Source organism: Vidua chalybeata, chromosome 14, assembly GCF_026979565.1.
Source record: "Vidua chalybeata isolate OUT-0048 chromosome 14, bVidCha1 merged haplotype, whole genome shotgun sequence".
NCBI classification, from domain to species: Eukaryota; Metazoa; Chordata; class Aves; order Passeriformes; family Viduidae; genus Vidua; species Vidua chalybeata.
The window spans coordinates 3976135-3996303 of record NC_071543.1 but is presented as its reverse complement, the minus strand read 5'-3'; the positions used below and the strand labels follow the sequence as shown (position 1 = coordinate 3996303).

Below are 20169 nucleotides of genomic sequence, written 5' to 3'. Positions count from 1 at the left end.
CAGCTGGCACTGACTGATCCTTGTTCTGCCACTTCCAGAGCAGCTGGGTGCCAACAGCTGTAACCCCACAGCTCATTCCTGCAGGAACAGGGATGTCTGCAAGGAACCTGCTCACCCTGGAAATGCAGGCAGCCAATTTTATGGGAAGGGGGCTTTACCAAATCATTCCTATGGCAAAGGTGATTCCTGTCCAGAGACAGCCCCATAGCCCAGCCTGTGTTTGAACAGCCACTGCAACATCCTGTAACATTTTTCAGTATTTTCTGGTGGTGAGAAATGCACCAAGCCCACTCCAGAGCACTGAGCTGCCCTGGAACATTTCCTGCTTTCCTGATCTCACTTTCTGCAGCCCCTCCCTGGGTCAGGTGAGTAACCCTGCAGTCCTGTGGTGCTTTGCAGAGATGCCACCAGCCCCAAGCCCCAGCAGAGCCGGGATGAGTCGCAGGGTGTAAAACCACTACACCCATGTGTTACAAGGGAATCAAACTGGTTTTTCATGAGGTGTCACTGCAGAGCTCTGCCAGAATGCCAGACCTCACCTTCCTAATAGCAGGTGGCAGCAGGGCATTGTCTATCCCAAACAATTCCCTGCAGGAGCACAGCAATCTCGCCATGGTCACGGACACACCTGCACACTCCTGGAGCTCAGGAGTGCCAGCACAACACAAAGTGGTGTTGTCAGCAGAGTCAGGGCACGGCGGGGCAGAGCTGCGGCGGGGACACCGTGGTGCCACCACAAAACCCAAACCCGCTCTGGCGCAAGCAGGGAGATGCTGATTTATCCTCAGCAGCTCAGTGAGGTCCCTGCAGGCTCTGAGGCAAACAAGCTGCTCTTCCCCCTGCCCTGACAGGGCCCGGGTTGCACCACTCTCCCCCTGTGGGCCTGGCACCAGCCCGAGGCTTGCACAAGCAGCAGCGAAACTCGGGAGAGAATTCTCCCGGGAAGCAGAGCCAGCCCATCCTGCCACGGCTGGGAGGTGTGGGAATGTCCTGCTGCTCCCTGCCATCAGCACCCTGGGGTAACTGTACTGGGATGGAAAGAAAACACCCCTTCCACAGCTTCCCAAAATGCTGAACTCGAGCCCTGCAGCATGTCCTGGATCCCTGTGTCTGGAAATCCCCCAGTGCAGGGTGCAAGTGGCACACTGCTCCCAAAACTCACTGAATGACAGAATGGTTTGGCTTGGAGGGGACCTTAAAGCCCCTCTTGTTCCACCCCACAGACGGACACCTTCCACTATCCCAGCTTACTCCCAGCCCTGTCCAGCCTGGCCTTGGACACTTCCTGCATGCCCCTGGAGTGCCCTCCGAGCCTTTCTGCTCCCTGAACATGCAGGGTCATTTCTGACCTGCTTTCATCCATTTTTCCTCTTACCTATTTCTGGGAATTACACCCAAGCCACCCTTTTTCCTCTCTGGAGGTGTGTCTGGACCAGGGCTTCCCCCACGTTCCAAGGGCAGCATTGAAAGGACAATCTTCCTGAACAAGTTCCCTTTGCAATCCCTGTAAGAGGGGAATGGAGGTTTTGGTTACCTTAACTCCACCTAGAAAAGCACTTGTAATCCTCTCTCCCTTCCCTCCCTCTCCCTTCTCCAGGATAAGCAGCAGAAGATCTCTCTTTATCTCTCCCACTGCCAAAACCAATCTCAGGTCAGCAAAATTAGGAGCTGCAGCAAGGAAAAGCCAGAAAAGCAGAGAGAGGGAGATAAGGAGTTTGATGAGAGCGCTCCAGGGAACTCTTTGAAGTCGTGGGGAGCTCCGGTTGAGTGTTTCTGACAGGGACAGACTGCACCTGCATTTGATCCTGGGTGTTTGGAAGGAAAGTTTGATAATGGCAATTTTGCTTCACAGCCTCTGCTTGCTAACACACACCAAATACAGACTGGAAGCCATAAAAGTCTCTGAATGGTTTGGGTGGGAAGGGAACGCAAAGCCCACCCAGTGCTACCCCTGCCATGGCAGGGACACCTTCCACTGTCCCAGGCTGCTCCCAGCCCCAGTGTTCAGCCTGGCCTTGGGCACTGCCAGGGATCCAGGGGCAGCCACAGCTGCTCTGGGCACCTGTGCCAGGGCCTGCCCACCCTCTCAGGGTGTGGATGCCAGCCTGGTCAGAGAGAGAGAAACTACATTCGTTTCTCACAGTGGCTTGTGAGAACTTTAGGGAGTAGTAGGAACGGTGATAACTTGTTAGTATAAACAACCTGGAGGTGGTGTTTTTTCTACTCTGTTTTTCTGTTCTTCTCAAGGACTGTTTGTGAGAAAGATGTTTTTGTTAATTAGCCAATCAAGTAGAATGTGTCGAATCTGTCTATAAAAAGGGAAAGAGCTTTTGCATTAAACGCTTTCTTCTTCTTCAGCTGCAATGCATCTCCTGTGAGATTGTATCATTTCGGGCTCAAGGGTGACATCTGGTGACGTGCACTGCACCGACCGGCCCCTCGCGGATCGCGGGGCATGCGGGGACACCCGGGACCCCCGCCGGACTCCGCCGGGACCCCGCGACACCCGCGCGGTCCGCCCGCCTTCGGACATCCCGTTTCCCCGGAGAGGTAACGACCTTTCCCCGCGTCCTTCTGAAAGAGACTGGTTCCGCTGCTTTTGCGGTGTTCCGGCGACCAGCCCTGCTCCCTGCGTTTTGAGGTGGTCGCCGACACCTCTTTCTGCGACATCAACGCCGCCGAGAGCAATTGCCGCATCTCGGCCGCGCCGCGCTCGGCCCCTCCGTCCCCGGCGGGTCGGCTCTCCCTTTTCCTGGGGGACGGGGCTGGGGGTTCGCTGCAGTGGTCACCCCGCTTTTTCCCCCCGCTGCCACCCGGGGGCTGGCTTTCTCCCGGCCGGTGGAGTCGCAGTTCCCGGCTCGGGATCCCCTCCTCGATTCTCGGGAGGGGGCGGGCTGGGCTCCGGCCTCAGAGGTCGCCAGGACAACACGGGTCGCCCCGCCAGCTTCCTTGTCGCCAGCCATGGAGCTTGCGCGGCCGTACCGGCCATGACCATCGCCGGTGCCTGTCAGCGAGGGCCCGCTCCAGCCGAAGTCACGCTCCCGGCCGGCTTTCCCCTCCCTCCCCGTGGTGCCTGCGCGGACGGCGACGGCTGTGACCGCGGCTCATACACCGTCCGTTCGAACGCTGAATCAGGCGGCGGGGGCTGTGCCTCCTCTTCATTCCGGCGCGGCGGCCGGCTCGGTTGACTTAATGTCTGTTGCACCTCCGCCAGGGCAGCCTGCGGCGGCGGTGGTGCTGTCAGCCGCGGATGCGCTGCCCGCTGCCCCGCCTCCGGCCGCGGCCGTGCCGGCGGTGCCGGCGGCCGGTCCGTCCGAGTCTCGGCTTGTGACTAGCCCTTCGGTCTCGCAGCCCGCGGTCGGCTTCTCGAATCCGAACCCTTTGGCTAGCATGCCACCCCCTGTTACCCGCTGGGCGCCCTCCCCATTCCGAGGTGGGGACTCGGACAGCGATGACGACCAGCGGCCGGTCCCCCGGCGGGGGTATGTCCCAGGGGGAGACCGCCGGCACTGGCAGGCGGAGTCGGCGTCTGCTCGTAACCTCTGGGCTTTGCCTCCCTGCTGGGTGACTGTGCGCCCCAACAATCCCCGCAGCTTTTGGGAAGCGGTTAAGGCGCGGGTTTCAGAGGCTGGGGATGAGGATCCTTTGGGAGGGCCGGGAAGGTCACGGTGTGCAGCCGATGACACGACACCCACCTCGGGGGGTGGGGCCGCAGGTGTCGGTCAGGTGGCTTGTCCGACGTCTGGGGGAGGGGTACGGGTGGTTCAGGAGGACCGTATTCTGCCACAGGGCGAGGTGAAAGATCTTCTCATGATTATAGCTATCCCAAATTCAGGACACGCCAACAAACGTGTGTGATTGCCTGGCGGGTGATCCAGGATCTGCAAGACCAGGCTGCGAAACATGGCCTTGGCTCTGAGCAAGTCATGCAGGCTCTCAGAGTGATAGCTTTGGACCTGCTTGCTCCATTTGATCTTAAACGTATTGTTCGGGCACTGTTCCAGCCTGTGCAATATGTGATTTTTATGAAGTACTGGACACAGGCTGCTGCAAAGGTTGCAGCAAGCAACAGGCTTCTGCCTCAGGGTGACCCTAGGTATGGTGTGGGGGTGGATGCTCTCCTCGGCGAGCATGCCTTTTCCAATCCTGATTTTCAGGCTACCTGGGACTCTGCTGTTCTTGAGCAGTGTCAAAGTGTAGGATTTGGTGCATTGTTGAAGACCATTGAGATGGCCTCCCCCGGGCCACCCTATGCAACAATAATTCAGGGACCAGGTGAGCCTTTTTTGCCATTTGCCGAGAACCTTACTGCTGCCCTGGAGAGACAGGTTGAGGATGCTACCGTAAGGGAGATCTTATGCAAGCAATTGGCCCGGTTAAACTCAAACAGTGAGTGCTGGGGGATCATAAATGCTCTTCTGGGCGACTCGTCGGTGGCAGACATGGCCATTGCATGTGTTAGGATGGGTGCTGGTGACCACAGGGCGTCCGCTCTGGAAGTTGCTTCACAGCCAGGCCAGGTAGCCTTAGGGGGAGGACAATGGAAGAGGAACAAAAATAAGGCAAGAAGCAGCAAGGTGCACCCAAGCCGGCAGGTATGGGTGCTGACTTCCTGTGTGCTAGATGCCTAAAGGCAGGTCACTTTGCAAACCAATGCAGGTCCCAATTTGATGCTAACAGCCAGCCTTTGGCAGGCCTGGGAAACGGGAAGAAGAGCGCACAGGGGAATTGCACTCTGACAAAAGTGATTCCTCAGAGCACGGTTCCAGCTCAGGTTTGCCCAGCCAGCTCGGAGACATCACCCACGGCTCTGCCGGCGTGGATGTACGTACCGCAACTGCAGTCATCCTAGAATCCTGTTGTGAGCATAAGGTTCCTTTGGACGTGTTCGGACCTTTGGGACAGGGACTGGGCGTGCTGCATGTGGGGAGATCTAATGTCACCCACCAAGGGATCTTTGTTCACCCGGGAGTCATTGACTCTGACTTTTCAGGTCTGGTTTTTGCCATGGTTTTCACACCCTCCCCCCCATCACTATTCCGGCAGGGACTCGGATTGCTCAACTTGTGCTTTTTCAGTCATGTGTCCCCAGGACTGATCTGCAGCCTCGTGGGACTGGTGGCTTTGTATCCATGGGACTGCCACGAGCCCTCTGGTCTGCGGCCATTTCCGCAGTGACCCCAGATGGTGTGTACCCTAACCCTGCCGGGTACCCACCTGCCGAAGATCGAGCTGCGATGTTTGATCGACACGGGGGCGGACGTGACTGTCATCTCCCTCTCTGTGTGCCCTTCAACGTGGCCTTTGGCCCCCGTGGGAACTCCCATTGTAGGGGTGGGGGGTCTAGCACATACCTTGATGAGCCAACACTTTGTGCTCATCGGCAACGCGAGCGGGCAGCTGGCTGCAGTTCGACCCTACGTTGTTTCGGCCCCAGTCACTCTGTGGGGGCAGGATATGTTGGCTGCCTGGGGGCTGCGAATTGGGGCAGATTTTTAATGGGGGCTACTGTCTTGAAGGGGGAAAGGTATCCTACGCTGCCTTTGCAGTGGCTGGTGGACAAACCCATTTGGGTTAATCAGTGGCCCCTGACTGAAGAGAAACTGGTCGCTCTTCGTGAATTGGTTTAGTCACAACTGCAACAGGGGCACATTGAGCCTTCTACGAGTCCCTGGAATCCTCCCGTCTTTGTGATAAGGAAAAAGTCTGGGAAGACCTCTGGAAAATCAATGCAGTGATGGAAGGCATGGGGGCATTGCAGCCTGGTATGCCCTCACCCACCATGATCCCTGCGGGATGGGAGATCTTGGTCATTGATTTGAAGGATTGTTTTTTTATGATTCCTTTGCATGCTGATGATAAGCCAAAGTTTGCCTTCACAGTGCCTTCAGTCAACAATGCCGAACTGTGCAGAGGTATCAATGGAAGGTTTTGCCACAGGGCTGTCACAACAACCCAACTATCTGTTGGTGGTATGTGGCTCAGGCCTTGTCCGGGGTTCACGTTCAGTTTCCTGACGCGTGTTGTTATCATTATATGGATGACATCCTGGTGGTGGCACCCGCCCAGGATCAGTTGCTGAGGATACGGCCTCAGCTGTTTGCTGCTCTGCATGCTTACAGGCTGCAGGTGGCCCCGGAGAAGGTTCAGCAGCACCCTCCCTGGAAATATCTGGGGGTCAAAATTCTTGACCAAACCATTCAGCATCAGGAGGTGCAATTTTCAGATTCTATTTGGACCTTGAATGATGCCCAGAAGTTGATGGGTGTCATCACCTGGTTGCATCCTTCTTGGGACTGAAAACAACTATCCCCATTGTATGAGACTTTAAGAGGGGACCCTGACCTGAGGTCACCTTGGGAATTGACTCCTGCAGCACGGCAGGCACTGGAGGAGGTCTAAAGGGCTGTTTCTGCATGTCAGGTACATCAAATAGATCCTTCCATTGATATCACTGTTTTCATTACCAATCCAGATTTTCATCCTATGGGTATCATTGGCCAGTGGAGTGACAAGTGGTCTGGTCCCTTGCATGTTTTGGAATGGGTCTTTTTGCCCCATCAGCCAAAGAAGGCAGCACTCTCATTGTACAAGCTGATTGTTCGTTTGATAATCAAATGCTGTCAGTGGTGTTTGCAATTGATGGCTGCTGATCCCGCAGCGATCATTCTTCCTGTGGAGTGGGAAGATTTTGAATGGAGCCTTGCTGACAGTGCTCCTTTACAGAGTGCGCTGCAGAACTTTTCAGGGCAGATTGCCTATCATATGCCCAGCCATAAGTTGCTGCAGCTGGCAAAGATAACGGGTTTGTCGTTGCGGCCAAAGAGCAGCTGCAGGTGCCAGTGCAGGGGCCTTCACTGCCTTCACTGACGGTTCTGGAAAGATGGGGAAGGCCATTGTTACTTGGAAGGATGAATCTGGATGGCAGGCACTGGAGGGCCATGAGTCAGGCTCGGCTCAACTGGTTGAGTTAAAGGCCGTTGCCATGGCGTTCCAGGAATTTTCCCAAGTGCCTCTGAATTTGGTAACTTATTCCGCCTATGTCGCAGACATAACCAAGCGTTTGGATTGTTCGCTTCTGAAGGACATCAATAACGCAGTTTTGTTTCAGTTATTGAAAGCCTTGTGGAGTGCAATTCAAACCCAAGTCTGTCTGTATTACATTTTGCACATTCGGAGCCACACCAATTTGCCGGGTTTCATAGCAGAAGGTAATGCCAGGGCTGGCAGATTGGCTAACCCTGCGTGGATAGCGCCTCAGGCTGATGTGATTGTGCAAGCTGAAGCGTCACATGATTTTTTCCATCAAAGTGCACATACTTTGCAGAAACAGTTTTATTTGACGCCAACTGAGGCTCGTGACATCGTCAGTTTTTGTGCTGACTGTCATGGATTTCCTACACCTTTGCTGGCGGGGGTGAACCCCAGAGGCTTAAAGGCTTTGCAGCTTCGGCAGACAGATGTCACTCACATCGCTGAATTTGGCTGATTCAAGTATGTGCACGTGTCCATTAACACATTTTCCTCCACTATGTGGGCTTCTGCTCACACTGGGGAAAAGAGTTGCGATGCAATTGCCCATTGGAGGATGGCTTTCGCAGTCTTGGGAATACCTTCTCTGAAAACTGACAATGGCCCTGCCTATGTCTCGCAGAAGACGCGGCAGTTCCTACGCCTATGGGGAGTGTCACACAAGCTTGGTATCCCACACTCTCCAACGGGCCAGGCCATTGTCGAACGTGCTCATGGTACCTTGAAGCGTGTTCTGGGCAGACAGAAAAGGGGAATGCCTGGCAAGACGCCCCACAGTTGATTGGAAAAAGCTCTATCAGCCACCTGACAGTGCCACAGAATTCGGAGAACCCTGTCATTCTAAATCACTTTCTTAAATTGCATTTTTCAGGTGAGACGCACCTGCCTCAAGCAAAGGTTTGGATACGGGATATATCCATAAGTGGGAAGGCCCGTACGACCTTGTCACTGGGGGTCTGGGTATGCATGTGTCTCCACAGATACTGGAGTGTGATGGGTACCCGCAAGGTGTGTCCGCCCTGACTTGCAACACCAGAACCAGAATGTGGCCAACAGGCAACCTCTGAATGATGATCAAGATGACAACCATCAATCCGATGGCCCCTCCATGAGTGGGGATTGAACATTTCATCCTGCTTCTGAAAAGGACTGTTTTGTATTAGAATAAGTACATGATTTAGGATTGATAGCGCATTTTTGTAAGAGGCAATCACAGGATCCGATCTCTCTAGCCATTTTAATTGGCATCTGATTGAGGGACCTCTGTAGCCGTGTTTGTTCTCCTTTCTGCAAGGGGCCCTGCAGAGGATTACAAACACAGTGTCCATCTTTAAACATAAAGGGGGACCTGTGGATGCCAGCCTGGTCAGAGAGAGAGAAACTACATTCGTTTCTCACAGTGGCTTGTGAGAACCTCAGGGAGTAGTAGGAATGGTGATAACTTGTTAGTATAAACAACCTGGAGGTGGTGTTTTTTCTACTGTTTTTCTGTTCTTCTCAAGGACTGTTTGTGAGAAAGATGTTTTTGTTAATTAGCCAATCAAGTAGAATGTGTCGAATCTGTCTATAAAAAGGGAAAGTGATTTTGCATTAAATGCCTTCTTCTTCTTCAGTCTCCTGTGAGATTGTATCTTTTCGGGCTCAAGGGTGACACCAGGGAACAATTCCTTCCCAATATCCCACCTAACCCTTCCCTGTGTCCTATCCCTCCCTCCCTTGTAAATTGTCTCTCTCCATGTTTCCAGTTGGTTCCTTCAGGCCCTGCAAGGCCACAGTGAGGTCATCCCAAAGCTTCTCCTCTTCAGGCTGAACCATCCTAATTCCCTCAGCCTTTCCTCCCAGCAGAGCTGCTCCATCCCTTTGCCCATCCTGCTGCCTCCTCTGGACTCACTCTAGTAGCTCCAGGTCCTCCCAGTGCTGAAGAGGTGGCACAAAAATATATCCAGGCAGGACAGAACAGAAAGATCTCATCACTGCCCAAAAAAAACCTGATTAGAATTGGAAAACGAGGGGGGGAGGCTGGAGCAGGGCTGGAAGAGGCTGTGGATCGAGCAAGACTCTGCTGTGTTGTGGCCAGGGATTGAGGCACAGTCACGCTCCAGCACTCCCGGTTTCTCTGGGCTTGGGAAACAGCAGCACTCAAGAGCCAGAGGAACCTGGCAGCTCCCTGATTGCACTGGGAGAGCTGCCAGCCCAGGTGTGCACAGCCCTGCCCTGGGTGCCACTTGGCCACTGCTCCCCAGCCCAGGTGTGCACAGCCCTGCCCTGGGTGCCATTTGGCCACTGCTCCCCAGCCCAGCAGAGCTCTGGATCCTTTCCTGGGAGAGGGACCCCCCCTGCCCTGCTCTGATCCAACTGAGCTCAGCTTCCAGGGCCTTCTGCTCTGGGAGCCCCTTCAGCTCCCCCTGCCAGGCTCCCGAGGACAGGGAGAGGAATGACCCTGCCCTGACCTGTGTTCAAGCACTGCCACGGCATTTTTGGGGTGGATTGGAGCTACCAGGCTGGGCAATGCCACCTGGAGGCTGAAGGTGATGTGTGTGAAATGAATTTGTAGAGAATTTTTAAAGTTTGATAGAAAGCTTCTGATTGTAATAGCGTGAATTTTAACATCTGTATTGTCTCACTCTTCACATGAGACTGAAAATAGAATAAAAGTTTTTAAAACTCCTCTCAGTTGCCCCATCTCTAAGTAAGAAAAGGGCATAATCTGAGAGTGATGTAGTGGATTTACCTCTGGTTTGTCTTCAGGGAACCTTGGATCCTTCCAGTTCCAGCTGACACCATTCCCTGCCTGTGGGAGGGCAGTGCTATCCCCACTCCCAGCGGGGCTACCAGGGCCCATCAGAACGGTGGCAGCTGGCCCAAGCACTTGGCCAGTATTTGCTGCAAGATCAAGCAAGGCCAAGGGTGGCAAAACCAGCTGTTAACCGGCAAATCAAAATTCCCAGGAAAAAAGGGCTGGCTTTTTTTTTTTTTCCAGAAAACAGTCAGAAGTTAAAATAAAACCCATTTAATCAGACATTTAATCGGACTATAGCAGCACATTGAGGTTAAGGCTCATTGTGCCTGAGGATGTGGCTGCCCCTGGATCCCTGGCAGTATCCAGGGCCAGGCTGGAAGGGGATTGGAGCAACCTGGGATAGTGGAAGGTGTCCCCAGGGGTGGAACGGGATGAGCTTTAAGATCCCTTCCAACCCAAACCATCCTGGGATTCCATAATTCTGTGACTGAGACACTTCCCAACCTTCTGAAATTTGAAACACCAGAACTCCCAGGGATCCAGGAATTTGCACAGGGCAAAATTCCAGCTCTAACCTAAACACCTCATTTAAAACCAAACCAGAACTGAAGTGCTTAGAAAGACTAGAGGGCAAAGAACATTTAATATACAAGTCAGTGGAAATAGCTTGGGGACTGTTGCTTTCTATCCATTTCCTTGTGGAAAAGAGGTTTTTTCATGGACTAAGTGGTTGAAGCACCAAAAGTCCCCGTGACCAGCACTGACAGGGCAGGGAGGAACTTGGTGCTGCAGGATCTTCCAAGCACTGGAGATCTGGTGGGAAGGGAGTTGTGGTAAAACAGTGCTGGGCTGCTGTCAGGTAGCTCCCAAAGATCTCTGCCCCTAAAAGGGAATCACTAACATCCTGTTTGTGCTGAGAGTGGGATCTGCCCTCTCAGAGATGGGACACAAAGCAAAGTCATCTCTGTGTGATCTGGGTTCTTTTGGAACAGTAATAAATTCTGCATGGACAAAGGAACACACTCCTTATGGGTTCCTTCTGCTGCCTCAGGGAGAAGCCAAACCACTCCCTGATCACAGAGGGAAAACCAAAAGAGTTGTAACGATTTAAAAGATGGTGGCAGAAGTCCTTTTTGGCATGGGGCTCTCTTGTGGAGTGCAAAGCCAAAGCCCAGAGGGGAACCAGCCATAGGAAATGTTTGTGACCCAGCCTGCAGCTCTGGGAAGTGGTGGCTGCTGTCACCAGAGCAACAAAACACGGGACAAGGGTGGAGGGAGCGGAGCAGGAATGCTGGTGTGCCTGCTTGGGATTGAAGAGGGCACAGCAGGGTGTTTATTCACAGCCCAGAGTTCAGCAGCTGTTTCCAAACAAGAAGTCATATCCAAGAAACAAACTGTCAGCACAGCTCCCACACGGAATGGCGAGGAGGAGGAGGAACAGAGATCTCAGGAAAACTCCTCTTTCCTGGGAACTGGTGACGTTTGCTCCATGTTAAGGTGTCAGAAATTATGGCAGTCAGGTGGGAGAGGCTCCAGGCAGGGCTGTCAGGCCCTGGCCCGGCGCAGGCCGGGGTAGCTCTGCACAGTCCTGGCAATGGCCTCGTCCAGGCTGACCACGGGGCTGTAGCCCATGACCCTCTTTGCTCTCTCACAGCTGTAGTAGTGGAAGGTCCCAGCCAGGGCCACCCTCATAGGCGTGAAGGTGGCCTTGATGGTCACCAGGGGCCTGAGCAGGGCCAGCAGCAAGGACAGCAGCAGGGCCAGGTAATAGGCCAGCCAGTAGGGAAGGTGGTACTTGGGAGGGTCGTAGTCCAGGCCAGTCAGGATTTGGGACATGAACGTCCAGAAGGGAATTGGTTCATCATTGGTGATATGAAAGGCCTGGAAGAGAGGGAGAGGAGAAGCCAGGGCTTAAAATCATGGTGGATTTCCCAGGTTTGGCTCTGTGCTGGCCCCTCTCCTGCTCATGCTGAGGACATGAGCTGCCTGACCTGGGCCAGAGCACATTGTCCTGACAAACTGCTTTGCACTGCCCACCTCTGTGTGAGGAGGGGGGAATCCCTGCTTTTCCAAGGAAACTAGCTACTTCCAGCACTCCAGAGGCCAGGATTCCTCATAAATGTCAACCCAACTGGCTGCCCAGCACAGAGCAGACAGGTTAAAACACCCCAGTGTGCCCAGAGCATGGCAGGACCAGGAAAAGCTGGAAAAGCTCCTCCTGTTCTGAACTGTGTCCCAAAAGCTGCTGTGTTTCCATGTGTGCCTCCTGGCTGCCCCCAGTTCTGCCTGGATTGCCCTTCACAAGGAGTTTTGGAGCTGGAAATTCCAGGATATCCATCCAGCTCATCCCAGGTGAGCTGACATTGTGAGCGCACAATGCTCACCACAAATGGAAAACCTGGAGCTGCTGGCCTACAGGATGGATGCCCAGGACCCTCAGGAATCAGCATGGATCCCCCAGCAGAGGGTGGGGATCCCTTCCCTCCCCTCCCCTCTTTCCTCACCTTCCCACACAGGGGAGAGCCTTTGTGCAGCTTTTCTGCAGCCAGGATGTGCCCATGCACCACGTTCTCCACGTAGGTGAAATCCACCAAGTTCTTTCCATCCCTGCACACAGAAAAGGAATTTAGCCCCAGGGCAAGCTGGGCTGAGAATCTGCCTGTGGCAGAAGGAAGGACTTCCACCAGGATAAATTCATCCCAAGTTTCCCCTTCCCCCCCCCCTCTGGTGCTGCAATTTCAGGCCATACTTTTAGAATTTCACATTTAATAGGGATTTTAATTGCCAGAACCTCAAATACCACAAGTGGTATAAATTAACAGCAAGTAATCTGAGCTGCCTCATATTAATGGCACAGCTCTTTAACAGCTCAAGCCATGCCAGCTTTCCTCGTGGATATTCCTCTGGCATTATGGACACTCACCATGACAGGAAGTGAGCCCCTAAAACAGGATTTTTAAGGAAAAAAAAATAGGAAAGTGAAAAACAAAAGAAACAACACAACTGATTTCCTTTTGCTCCCTTCCAAAAGGGCTTTGTAGATCCAGCATCGACTTTGCCCAATGCCTGGGCCTTGCTCACCCAATGATGAACTTCATTTTGCCACTCCGAGCTGCCTGGATGAGGATGGGAACCAGCTGAGGGTCCCTGGGACCAAATATTCCATGGGGACGGATTGCAGTGGTGAAGAAATTGTTGTCTGGGTCGTTTGCACTGAGCACCTCCTGTAGGGAAAGAGGAGAAGAAAATCAAGAAGGAAAACAGAGCTCAGCAATGCATCCCACTGTGGAGTCTTAGCTTCTTTCCTGCCAAGGTTGGGATTAAATGGCTGAGATGGTATTTCTTGTTGGGACTCAGATGTTTATTAGTTCTTATCTGTGTCACAGTCTCACAAACCCTGAGTTCTACAGCACTTCACTCTAACAAGCTAAAAATGGAGCCCTCTCTCTCTCCCTACAAAGCCTTTTAAGGTTAAACTGTCCAATTAAGAAATGACACCTAAATTATTTTTAACCCAATAACCAACCACCTGTGGCCTGCAACACAGACTTTTTTATCCAATTACACAAAACCACCCAAACCCACAGAGAAGAAGGTGAAGAAGAAAGATCAGACTCCACACTAAAACCTCCATCTTAGCTCTCTATATATTACTATATTCTAAGCCCTTAAATTCTAAGTTTCCCACCATGTGATATTACACACTTCTACCCAAATTACACACCCACAATCCGAGTTCTACCATTCCATTTTGGGAACTTTCTCCACGGCCTCAAATGCAGTGTTCTCTTGGGGGTCAGTGCCTGTCAGCACAGGAAGTCTCAAATTCTCAGTAACCAGGGCTCCAACATCCCATGATCATCACTGAAGGGGCTGGGGGCTCCCCATGCCCTTGGGAAGGAACTAGTGGAAGAATTGTTATCCCCTCCTGTCTTTCCAAGTGATCCTTCCTTTGTTCCCACCTCTTTTCTCAGTTCTCCTCGATAAGAAAACCAGACAAAACCCGGTTTTTATGGTTGAGTACCTAATGAATTGACAAAGGAAGGGAAGGCTTTGCTTCTCTCTTTGAACACCCCAGAAGCCAGAGGAGCTTTCCAAGCTCCTTCACTCCATGAACTCTGTGCACGAGCTGGAGCAGAGGACACTCAGGAATTCCATTTCTGTCCCTCCCAGCAGCTGTACCCACCCCAGCCCTCCTGGATCAGCCTCAGGAGGGGGTGATCCCATCACCCTGGAGCTCCAGCAGCACATTCAGCAGCTCTGGAGCAGATTTCATCCTCCTCAGAGTTCCTAAACATGTTTTCATTTCCAGCAGCTGCTGGAATTTCTATGGAGGAGGCACAGAAGAATCCTTTCAGTTCCCCCAAAACAAAGCCATAATCACCAGCACTGGGGCTACCTGATTGCTGCTCCTCAGCTTCCCCTTTATCAGTTACTGCAAAGTGCTGGGGAAGGAACAGATGTTTGCACAATTAAAATTAAGCTCTTGTGGAGGAATTCCTTCCAGCCTCTCACACTGTCAGCATCAGCATGGAAGGGACTCTCAATTCTTCTGGCACAAAGAGCAGATTCTTCCCACAGCCGAAATGCAAGCCATGGGAAAAGGATCCAAAAAAGGTCTGTTGCCTTTGATTGAAAACATCATTTTCCCATATTTAAACCACAGATGCTGCAGCAGTAAGAACTTGAGAAGAGCAGATATTGGTGCTGTGCAAGTGTCCAAAGCAGTGAACTCTCAGATGTTTGGAGATCTTTTTTTAACATTAATATTTTCAGTAATGGCCTGTGCCACTTAGCTCAGGCCACATTCCCACCTCCTCTCCTCCTTACTCAGTGCCTTTTTCACATTCCCAACTCTAAATTCAGGCTGCAAATCAGGAAAAGCAGTAGAGAGGACAAAAACCTCCCCTGACTGCTGCTAAACCAAAGGTGTGGCAGGTGAGAAGTGGGATTATCCTGTGGCTCCTCCATGGCAGTGACACCTTTGGCAGTTCTGGAACCACCTCTGCAGTGTCACACAGCATTTCATTCAGCCTCTGTGACAATTCATGCCACAGCTTGATTTAATTCTCTTTTTATTAAGTGAATACATCCAAAAATAACAATTTACCCATTGGCAAATACCTTCTCTTGCAGGATCTTGGTCTCTGTGTAGTAATCAATAGGTTTTTGTGCATAGGGGAGATCTTCTGAGCCATTTTTTATGTCTGTGCCCTCAAAAACAACACTGGCACTGCTGGTTAACACCAATTTCTGCAGGAGATAGGGGAGAAAAGAATTGTTTAAAGCCTAAAATAAAAGGGTCATTATTTACAAAGGCTGAGTAAAGATAATAATGATATTAATATTTAACCAACTGATCCTACAGAAAATAACCAAACAGAAAATTAATAGAAACTGCAGGTAAGAGAACTCCCCCTTTTTAATTATTCTGCCCTATCATTTAGTACTACCTAAAGGAGATTAAAACATTCCAACAAACCCCCAAAGCAGTCAATCCAGGGGAAACATCTCCAGGAAAATCAGAGGCTTGGTACACTTAACACACACCCAGTGTTTTAAAGAAAGATTTGCTCATCTTGGCAATAACAGATGACAGTAGATTAAAAAAAAAAAAAAAGAAACCTTGGATGTTTTTGTTTGGTGATTTAATTAAACTAAATAAATGAAATTAAATGAATGTAAGAAATAAATTTAAAATAAATGAAATAAATTAATTTAAATGAAAACTTATGAGATATCGAAGTAATTTAAGGAGAAAATTCAGTCTCCAATTCCAGGCTGGCTTCCTCAGGCTCTTTCTTTTGTGGGAAATTGACTTTCTAAACCAAATGGCACTGAGATTTTGGCAAAAGTGTGTTCTTCCTCATTCCATGGTGAGGAATTCAGGGAGGGTATCAATGCCATGAATATTCCCACTGCTGGAAAAGCCATCTCTGGGGCTGTCCCCTTAGGAAAGCAGGAAAGAAGCCACCTGTGAGGTGGTGTTCTCCCAGGTTGACTCCCAGGTAGGACAGATTCTACTGGATGCTTTTCCATTCCAGTCACAATGTGGTTTTCTGTGGCAAACGGGGATTGAGTTTACACTAAGCAGGAGACCCACAGAGTGTCTCTTCCACTGGTTTTCATGGACCAAGTGGGAATTCAATATCACAGAGCCCTTTGTCCCCCTCTCAATAAGGCTGGCCTGTGCTGCCAGTGGTACAAAGTCCATCAGCATCTCCTGGCCTCCAGGGCTTTTCCACCTTTACCTGCACTCCAGCTTGTCTGCAGGCTTCAATGACTGCCTTGGTTCCCATAAAATTCACCTTATAGAACAGCTCCCTGTTGTCACTGGAAGGGGCTGGTGAGGCACAGTGGAACACCACAGACACACCTTGCAGGGCGGGCAGCAGAGCCTGCAGGAAACCAGGGTGAGAAGAGAATGGAGCAACAGCCACGGCAGATATCAGGAAAAAAATAACAGCAGGGAAATAAACCAGCTCTTTTTTCATGGGAACAGCTGCATTTCAAGTCATGTTCCCTCCATAAAGGTGGGCAGCAGGAATGGGATTAGCATCCAGGATCTCCACAATGTCCTGTCCTCACCACACACCGTATCCTCTTTTCTTCCCAGAGAAATCCTGGGAGCTTCACCAGAGATGGAGGCTGTCCAGGCTGTGCTCCCTGCAATCCCCAGGTGCAGGTACAAGGCTCAGGACTACCCAGAGCTGGGACACTGAGGAAGCAGCAGGTTTAAAGCTCCCCATGGCACTGGCTGAGTGCAGGTGACTGTCCCAAAATCACCTGCCACGTGGCTCACACAGGCCTTGGCCAAGGCTCCCACTCATCCCACCCTGACTGTTGGCAATATGAGTAGTGCCATTCTTAGGGAGCTGAGAAGAGCTGGGAGAGTCCCCTGCAATTAGCCCAGGGGCTGTAATTACCCTGTAAATCTCAGCTAATAGTAATGCAAAGTACCAGGCACAAAGCAGTCCTGCTCTTTTCAGCTCGAAGCAGAAGCCACACATCAGACACAGTTTCCTTCAGAGGCTTCCAAGGAAAAGTGCAAGGCCTGCATTTGCCCTTGTTAATTTGCAGCCAGTCCTTCCTCACCTCCTTGTCACACAGGTCTCCCAGGAAGAAGGTCACCTGCTCACTCTCAAAGCTCTGCTGGATGTCAAAGACGTTGACGCTGTAGCCCTTGGCCAGCAGCTGCTCCACCATGTGCTGCCCCAGGAACCCCGAGCCCCCGATCACGGTGCAGCTCCTGCCAGCCTGCAGGGACAGGGACAGGACAGGGAGAACCTCCCTAGCACACAGGCACACACAGCAGACTGGCCTGAGCTTCACTTGGGCTCAGTGAGCTGGAATTCTGCTCAGCAGCTCCAGCAGAGGGATCTGAACTTGGATATCAAAGCTCTGTGCTGTCCCAGGGAGGTATGAGTGCAGGCACTGTGATTTTGGGATTTTGGAAGGACTCTGCCTCATGCTCACAACAAAGAGCCTCAGAGAAGAGGAAAGGAAAAGAACATTGGCCCCCATGAACTCTGCTTGGATAGCAAAGCAAACAGAATTTGAAGGGAGCCTGCATGATAGATGGAGAGAGATGATTTACACGAGCACAGAGAGGCAGGACTCAGGGAATGGCTTCCAGTGCCAGAGGGCAGGGATGGATGGGATCTTGGGATACTGGGAAGGAATTGTTCCCTAGGAGGGTGGGCAGGCCCTGGCTCAGGGTGTCCTGGATCCCTGCCAGTGCCCAAGGCCAGGCTGGAGCAGCCTGGGACAGTGGGAAGTGTCCCTGTCACCGCAGGGGGTGGCACTGGACAGCTTTAAGGTCCCTCCCAACCCAGAGCAGTCTGGGACTCTGGGATGATTCTGTGATTTTCTTCAGCTCCTGCCACACCTAACTCAAACATTAAAACCATCACCATTATCAGAACCTGTGACACTCAGAGCCAAGAAAGCAACCAGGTAAAGGCAGGGGCTGTCCTTTAGAGCCATTAGTTCTTCCTTCCTTTTTCTTTAAGCTTTGTAAATCAGTGATTGGTGTCACTAATTAACAGAGTTCAGTCTGGCCACTCATCTGACTGGACTGAAACCAAAGGCCTCACTGCCAGCACAGAACATCCAGGCCCTGCATCTGAGGGAGCTGTTACACAAAGAATGCTCTGTGCTGGCTGGGTAGAGTTTTCCTCCTGGCTGTAACACAACCCCCCCCTCCAGCAGAGAGCTCTGAGGGAGCCACACAAAGACAATGATTGTTCACAACTCTTTGAAGGCCACATCCTCAAACAAAGGTTCTGCTGCCAAGTGTTGGGTGATCCACAAGAGAAATGTGAGGAGTTCCCTGAGTTGCATCAAAGCTGGAGCAGTTATTTGGGATGGACAATGAAAAGGAGAGTCTGATCAGGGTCTGAGCAGCTGGGAAAGGGGCTCAGCCTGGAGAAAAGGAGGCTCAGGGTGGCCCTTGTGGCTCTGCACAACCAGAGACAGGAGGGGACAGCCAGGGGGGTCGGGCTCTGCTCCAGGGAACAGGGACAGGAGGAGAGGGAATGGCCCCAGGCTGGGCCAGGGGAGAGGCAGAGTGGAGAGTGGGGAAATTCCTTCACACAAAGAGAGACCAAACCCTGGAAAGGGCTGCCCAGGGAGGTTTCCTGGAAGTGTTCAGCCAACGAGCAGATGTGGCATTTTGAGAGGCAGAGTGGAGAAATTCCTTCACTCAAAGAGAGACCAAACCCTGGAAAGGGCTGCCCGGGGAGGTTTCCTGGAAGTGTTCAGCCAACGAGCAGAATGTGGCATTTTGGGATGTGGTTTGGAGAAGATGAGGGGACTCAGTCAGAGGGGGGGATGGCTGCTGAGGAGACAGAAACTGTTTCAGCCTCTCCTCAAAGGCAGCTGCTCCCTTCCACTGACATTTTCCTTTAGGTCCCTTCCACCCCACACCATTCTGGCATTCCCTGATCGCCATGCACTCTGCAGGAACCAAGAGCACCCAAACTGCTCTGAGATGTGCTTGAAGTGAAGTTTTACTGCAGCAGAATGCTGCCCTCTGTCTCTGAGCCCCAGAGCACTGCAGAGGCTTCAAGGGATCCCAGAATCCCAGACTGGTTTGGGTTGGGAGGGATTTTAAAGCTCATTTTATTCCACCCCTGCTATGGGCAGGGATAACTTCCACTGTCACAGGTTGCTCCAAGTCCTGTCCAATGTGGCCTGGGACACTGCCAGGGATCCAGGTGATCCACAATTATATATAATTTTATTATAAACCTTCTATAATTTGATTTTGCACAGCATAATATTTATGTCAAGTCAAGCTACACGTCTATATTGATTTTAAGGCATGAATTCAACCTATCCAAATTATACCCTGGAAAATCATGTTTTCTCCCCAGAATTACCATTAATGCAGGATCAGCCTCATGTCTTCCCTAGTGATGTGCAGAATGTTTATGACTTTGTTTCTGCAAGACAAAACTTCCCCAAGCACCATTTGAGGCCCCAACTCACCGATCTGAGGCGTGTGGCCATGGCTTGGGTGAGGCACTGTCCACCAGAATCCTTGAAAAAAGGGAGAATATTCTTTTATTCCCAATAAAATAACACATTTCTAGTTACAGAAATCAAGCTTTGAAGCCACTATGCTGAAGAAGGATGAAGAGAGGGAGTTAGTTCTCCCTGTTCTTCCAAACTAGATCAGCAACTACAGGTGCTGGCCTGGTTCTTTGGTACTGATTTTTCTGAAACCTCTTTGAAATTCCAAGGAAAAAGCCAAGAAGAGGCGGGATCGGTACGTGTCCACCTGGAGCACCGAGCCGGTTTAAAGCAGGGGCACAGGGTGATCGCCCTCCAGCTGTTCCCTCTTCCACCCCCCCTGTCCCTCAGCACCTCATGCCTCTCCAAAATGCACTTTACGAACTGCTGCATCTCCAGTTCCCCCTCAGCTCTTTCAGCCCCATTGCAGAGCCCCCCATCCTTCCCCCCTAGGCCTTCAGGACCTCACCCACGGCCCTCAGGACCCTCCCCACGGCCCCAGGACCTGCTCCCCTGCTCCCGGCACGTTTCCACAGCTCCCAGCTCCTTTCCCACAGCCGCCAGGACCTTTCCCCATTCCCCCAGGCCGTGTCCCACAGCCCCAGCCCGTTCCCCGCCGTACCCAGCACCTTTCCCGACTGCCGGATCCTCCCGCGCCCCTCTCGCCGCCACCGCCCTCAGGGAGCTCCGGCCACACCCCGGACACGCCCCCTGCCTGCTCTCCACCAATCATCGCCGCGCTTCCGGAGAGACCACGCCCACCCACCATGTTCCCGCCTCTTTCCCTGAGGCGAGCATCGCGCCAGCCCGTTCCCGCTCGCTGATTGGTCTAACCCCTCTTCACTCCGACCAATCGCGTTGAAGGAAGGAGGAGATTCCCC

The 20169-nt window shown here is 52.1% G+C and overlaps 1 protein-coding gene across 3 annotated transcripts; it reads right to left on the bottom strand.

The window, feature by feature from the left end:
- Positions 1 to 10026: 10026 nt before the first annotated feature.
- Positions 10027 to 19984, bottom strand: NSDHL (NAD(P) dependent steroid dehydrogenase-like). 3 transcript variants are annotated; one of them, XM_053955960.1, is made up of 8 exons: positions 19918 to 19984; positions 19265 to 19315; positions 16868 to 17029; positions 16024 to 16170; positions 14897 to 15025; positions 12854 to 12996; positions 12277 to 12379; positions 10027 to 11653 (listed from the first exon to the last, which is right to left on the bottom strand). In XM_053955960.1, exons 2-8 carry the CDS (start codon positions 19283 to 19285, stop codon positions 11318 to 11320), a joined length of 1041 nt encoding a protein of 346 aa, XP_053811935.1. In that variant the 5' UTR covers positions 19286 to 19315; positions 19918 to 19984; the 3' UTR covers positions 10027 to 11317. The 3 variants fall into 3 exon arrangements, with proteins under 3 accessions (XP_053811935.1, XP_053811934.1, XP_053811936.1); XM_053955959.1 differs by having other exon boundaries at positions 19911 to 19977; XM_053955961.1 differs by lacking the exon at positions 16868 to 17029 and having other exon boundaries at positions 19918 to 19983.
- Positions 19985 to 20169: the final 185 nt, after the last annotated feature.

Coding starts and splice junctions, on each gene's coding strand:
- NSDHL (XM_053955960.1), bottom strand. CDS start 19,285: ATGGCCACACGCCTCAGATCG. Junction 17,030..19,264: donor TGGCCACACGCCTCAGATCG/GTGAGTTGGGGC, acceptor CTGTCCCTGCAG/GCTGGCAGGAGCTGCACCGT. Junction 15,026..16,023: donor GCAGACAAGCTGGAGTGCAG/GTAAAGGTGGAA, acceptor TATCTCCTGCAG/AAATTGGTGTTAACCAGCAG.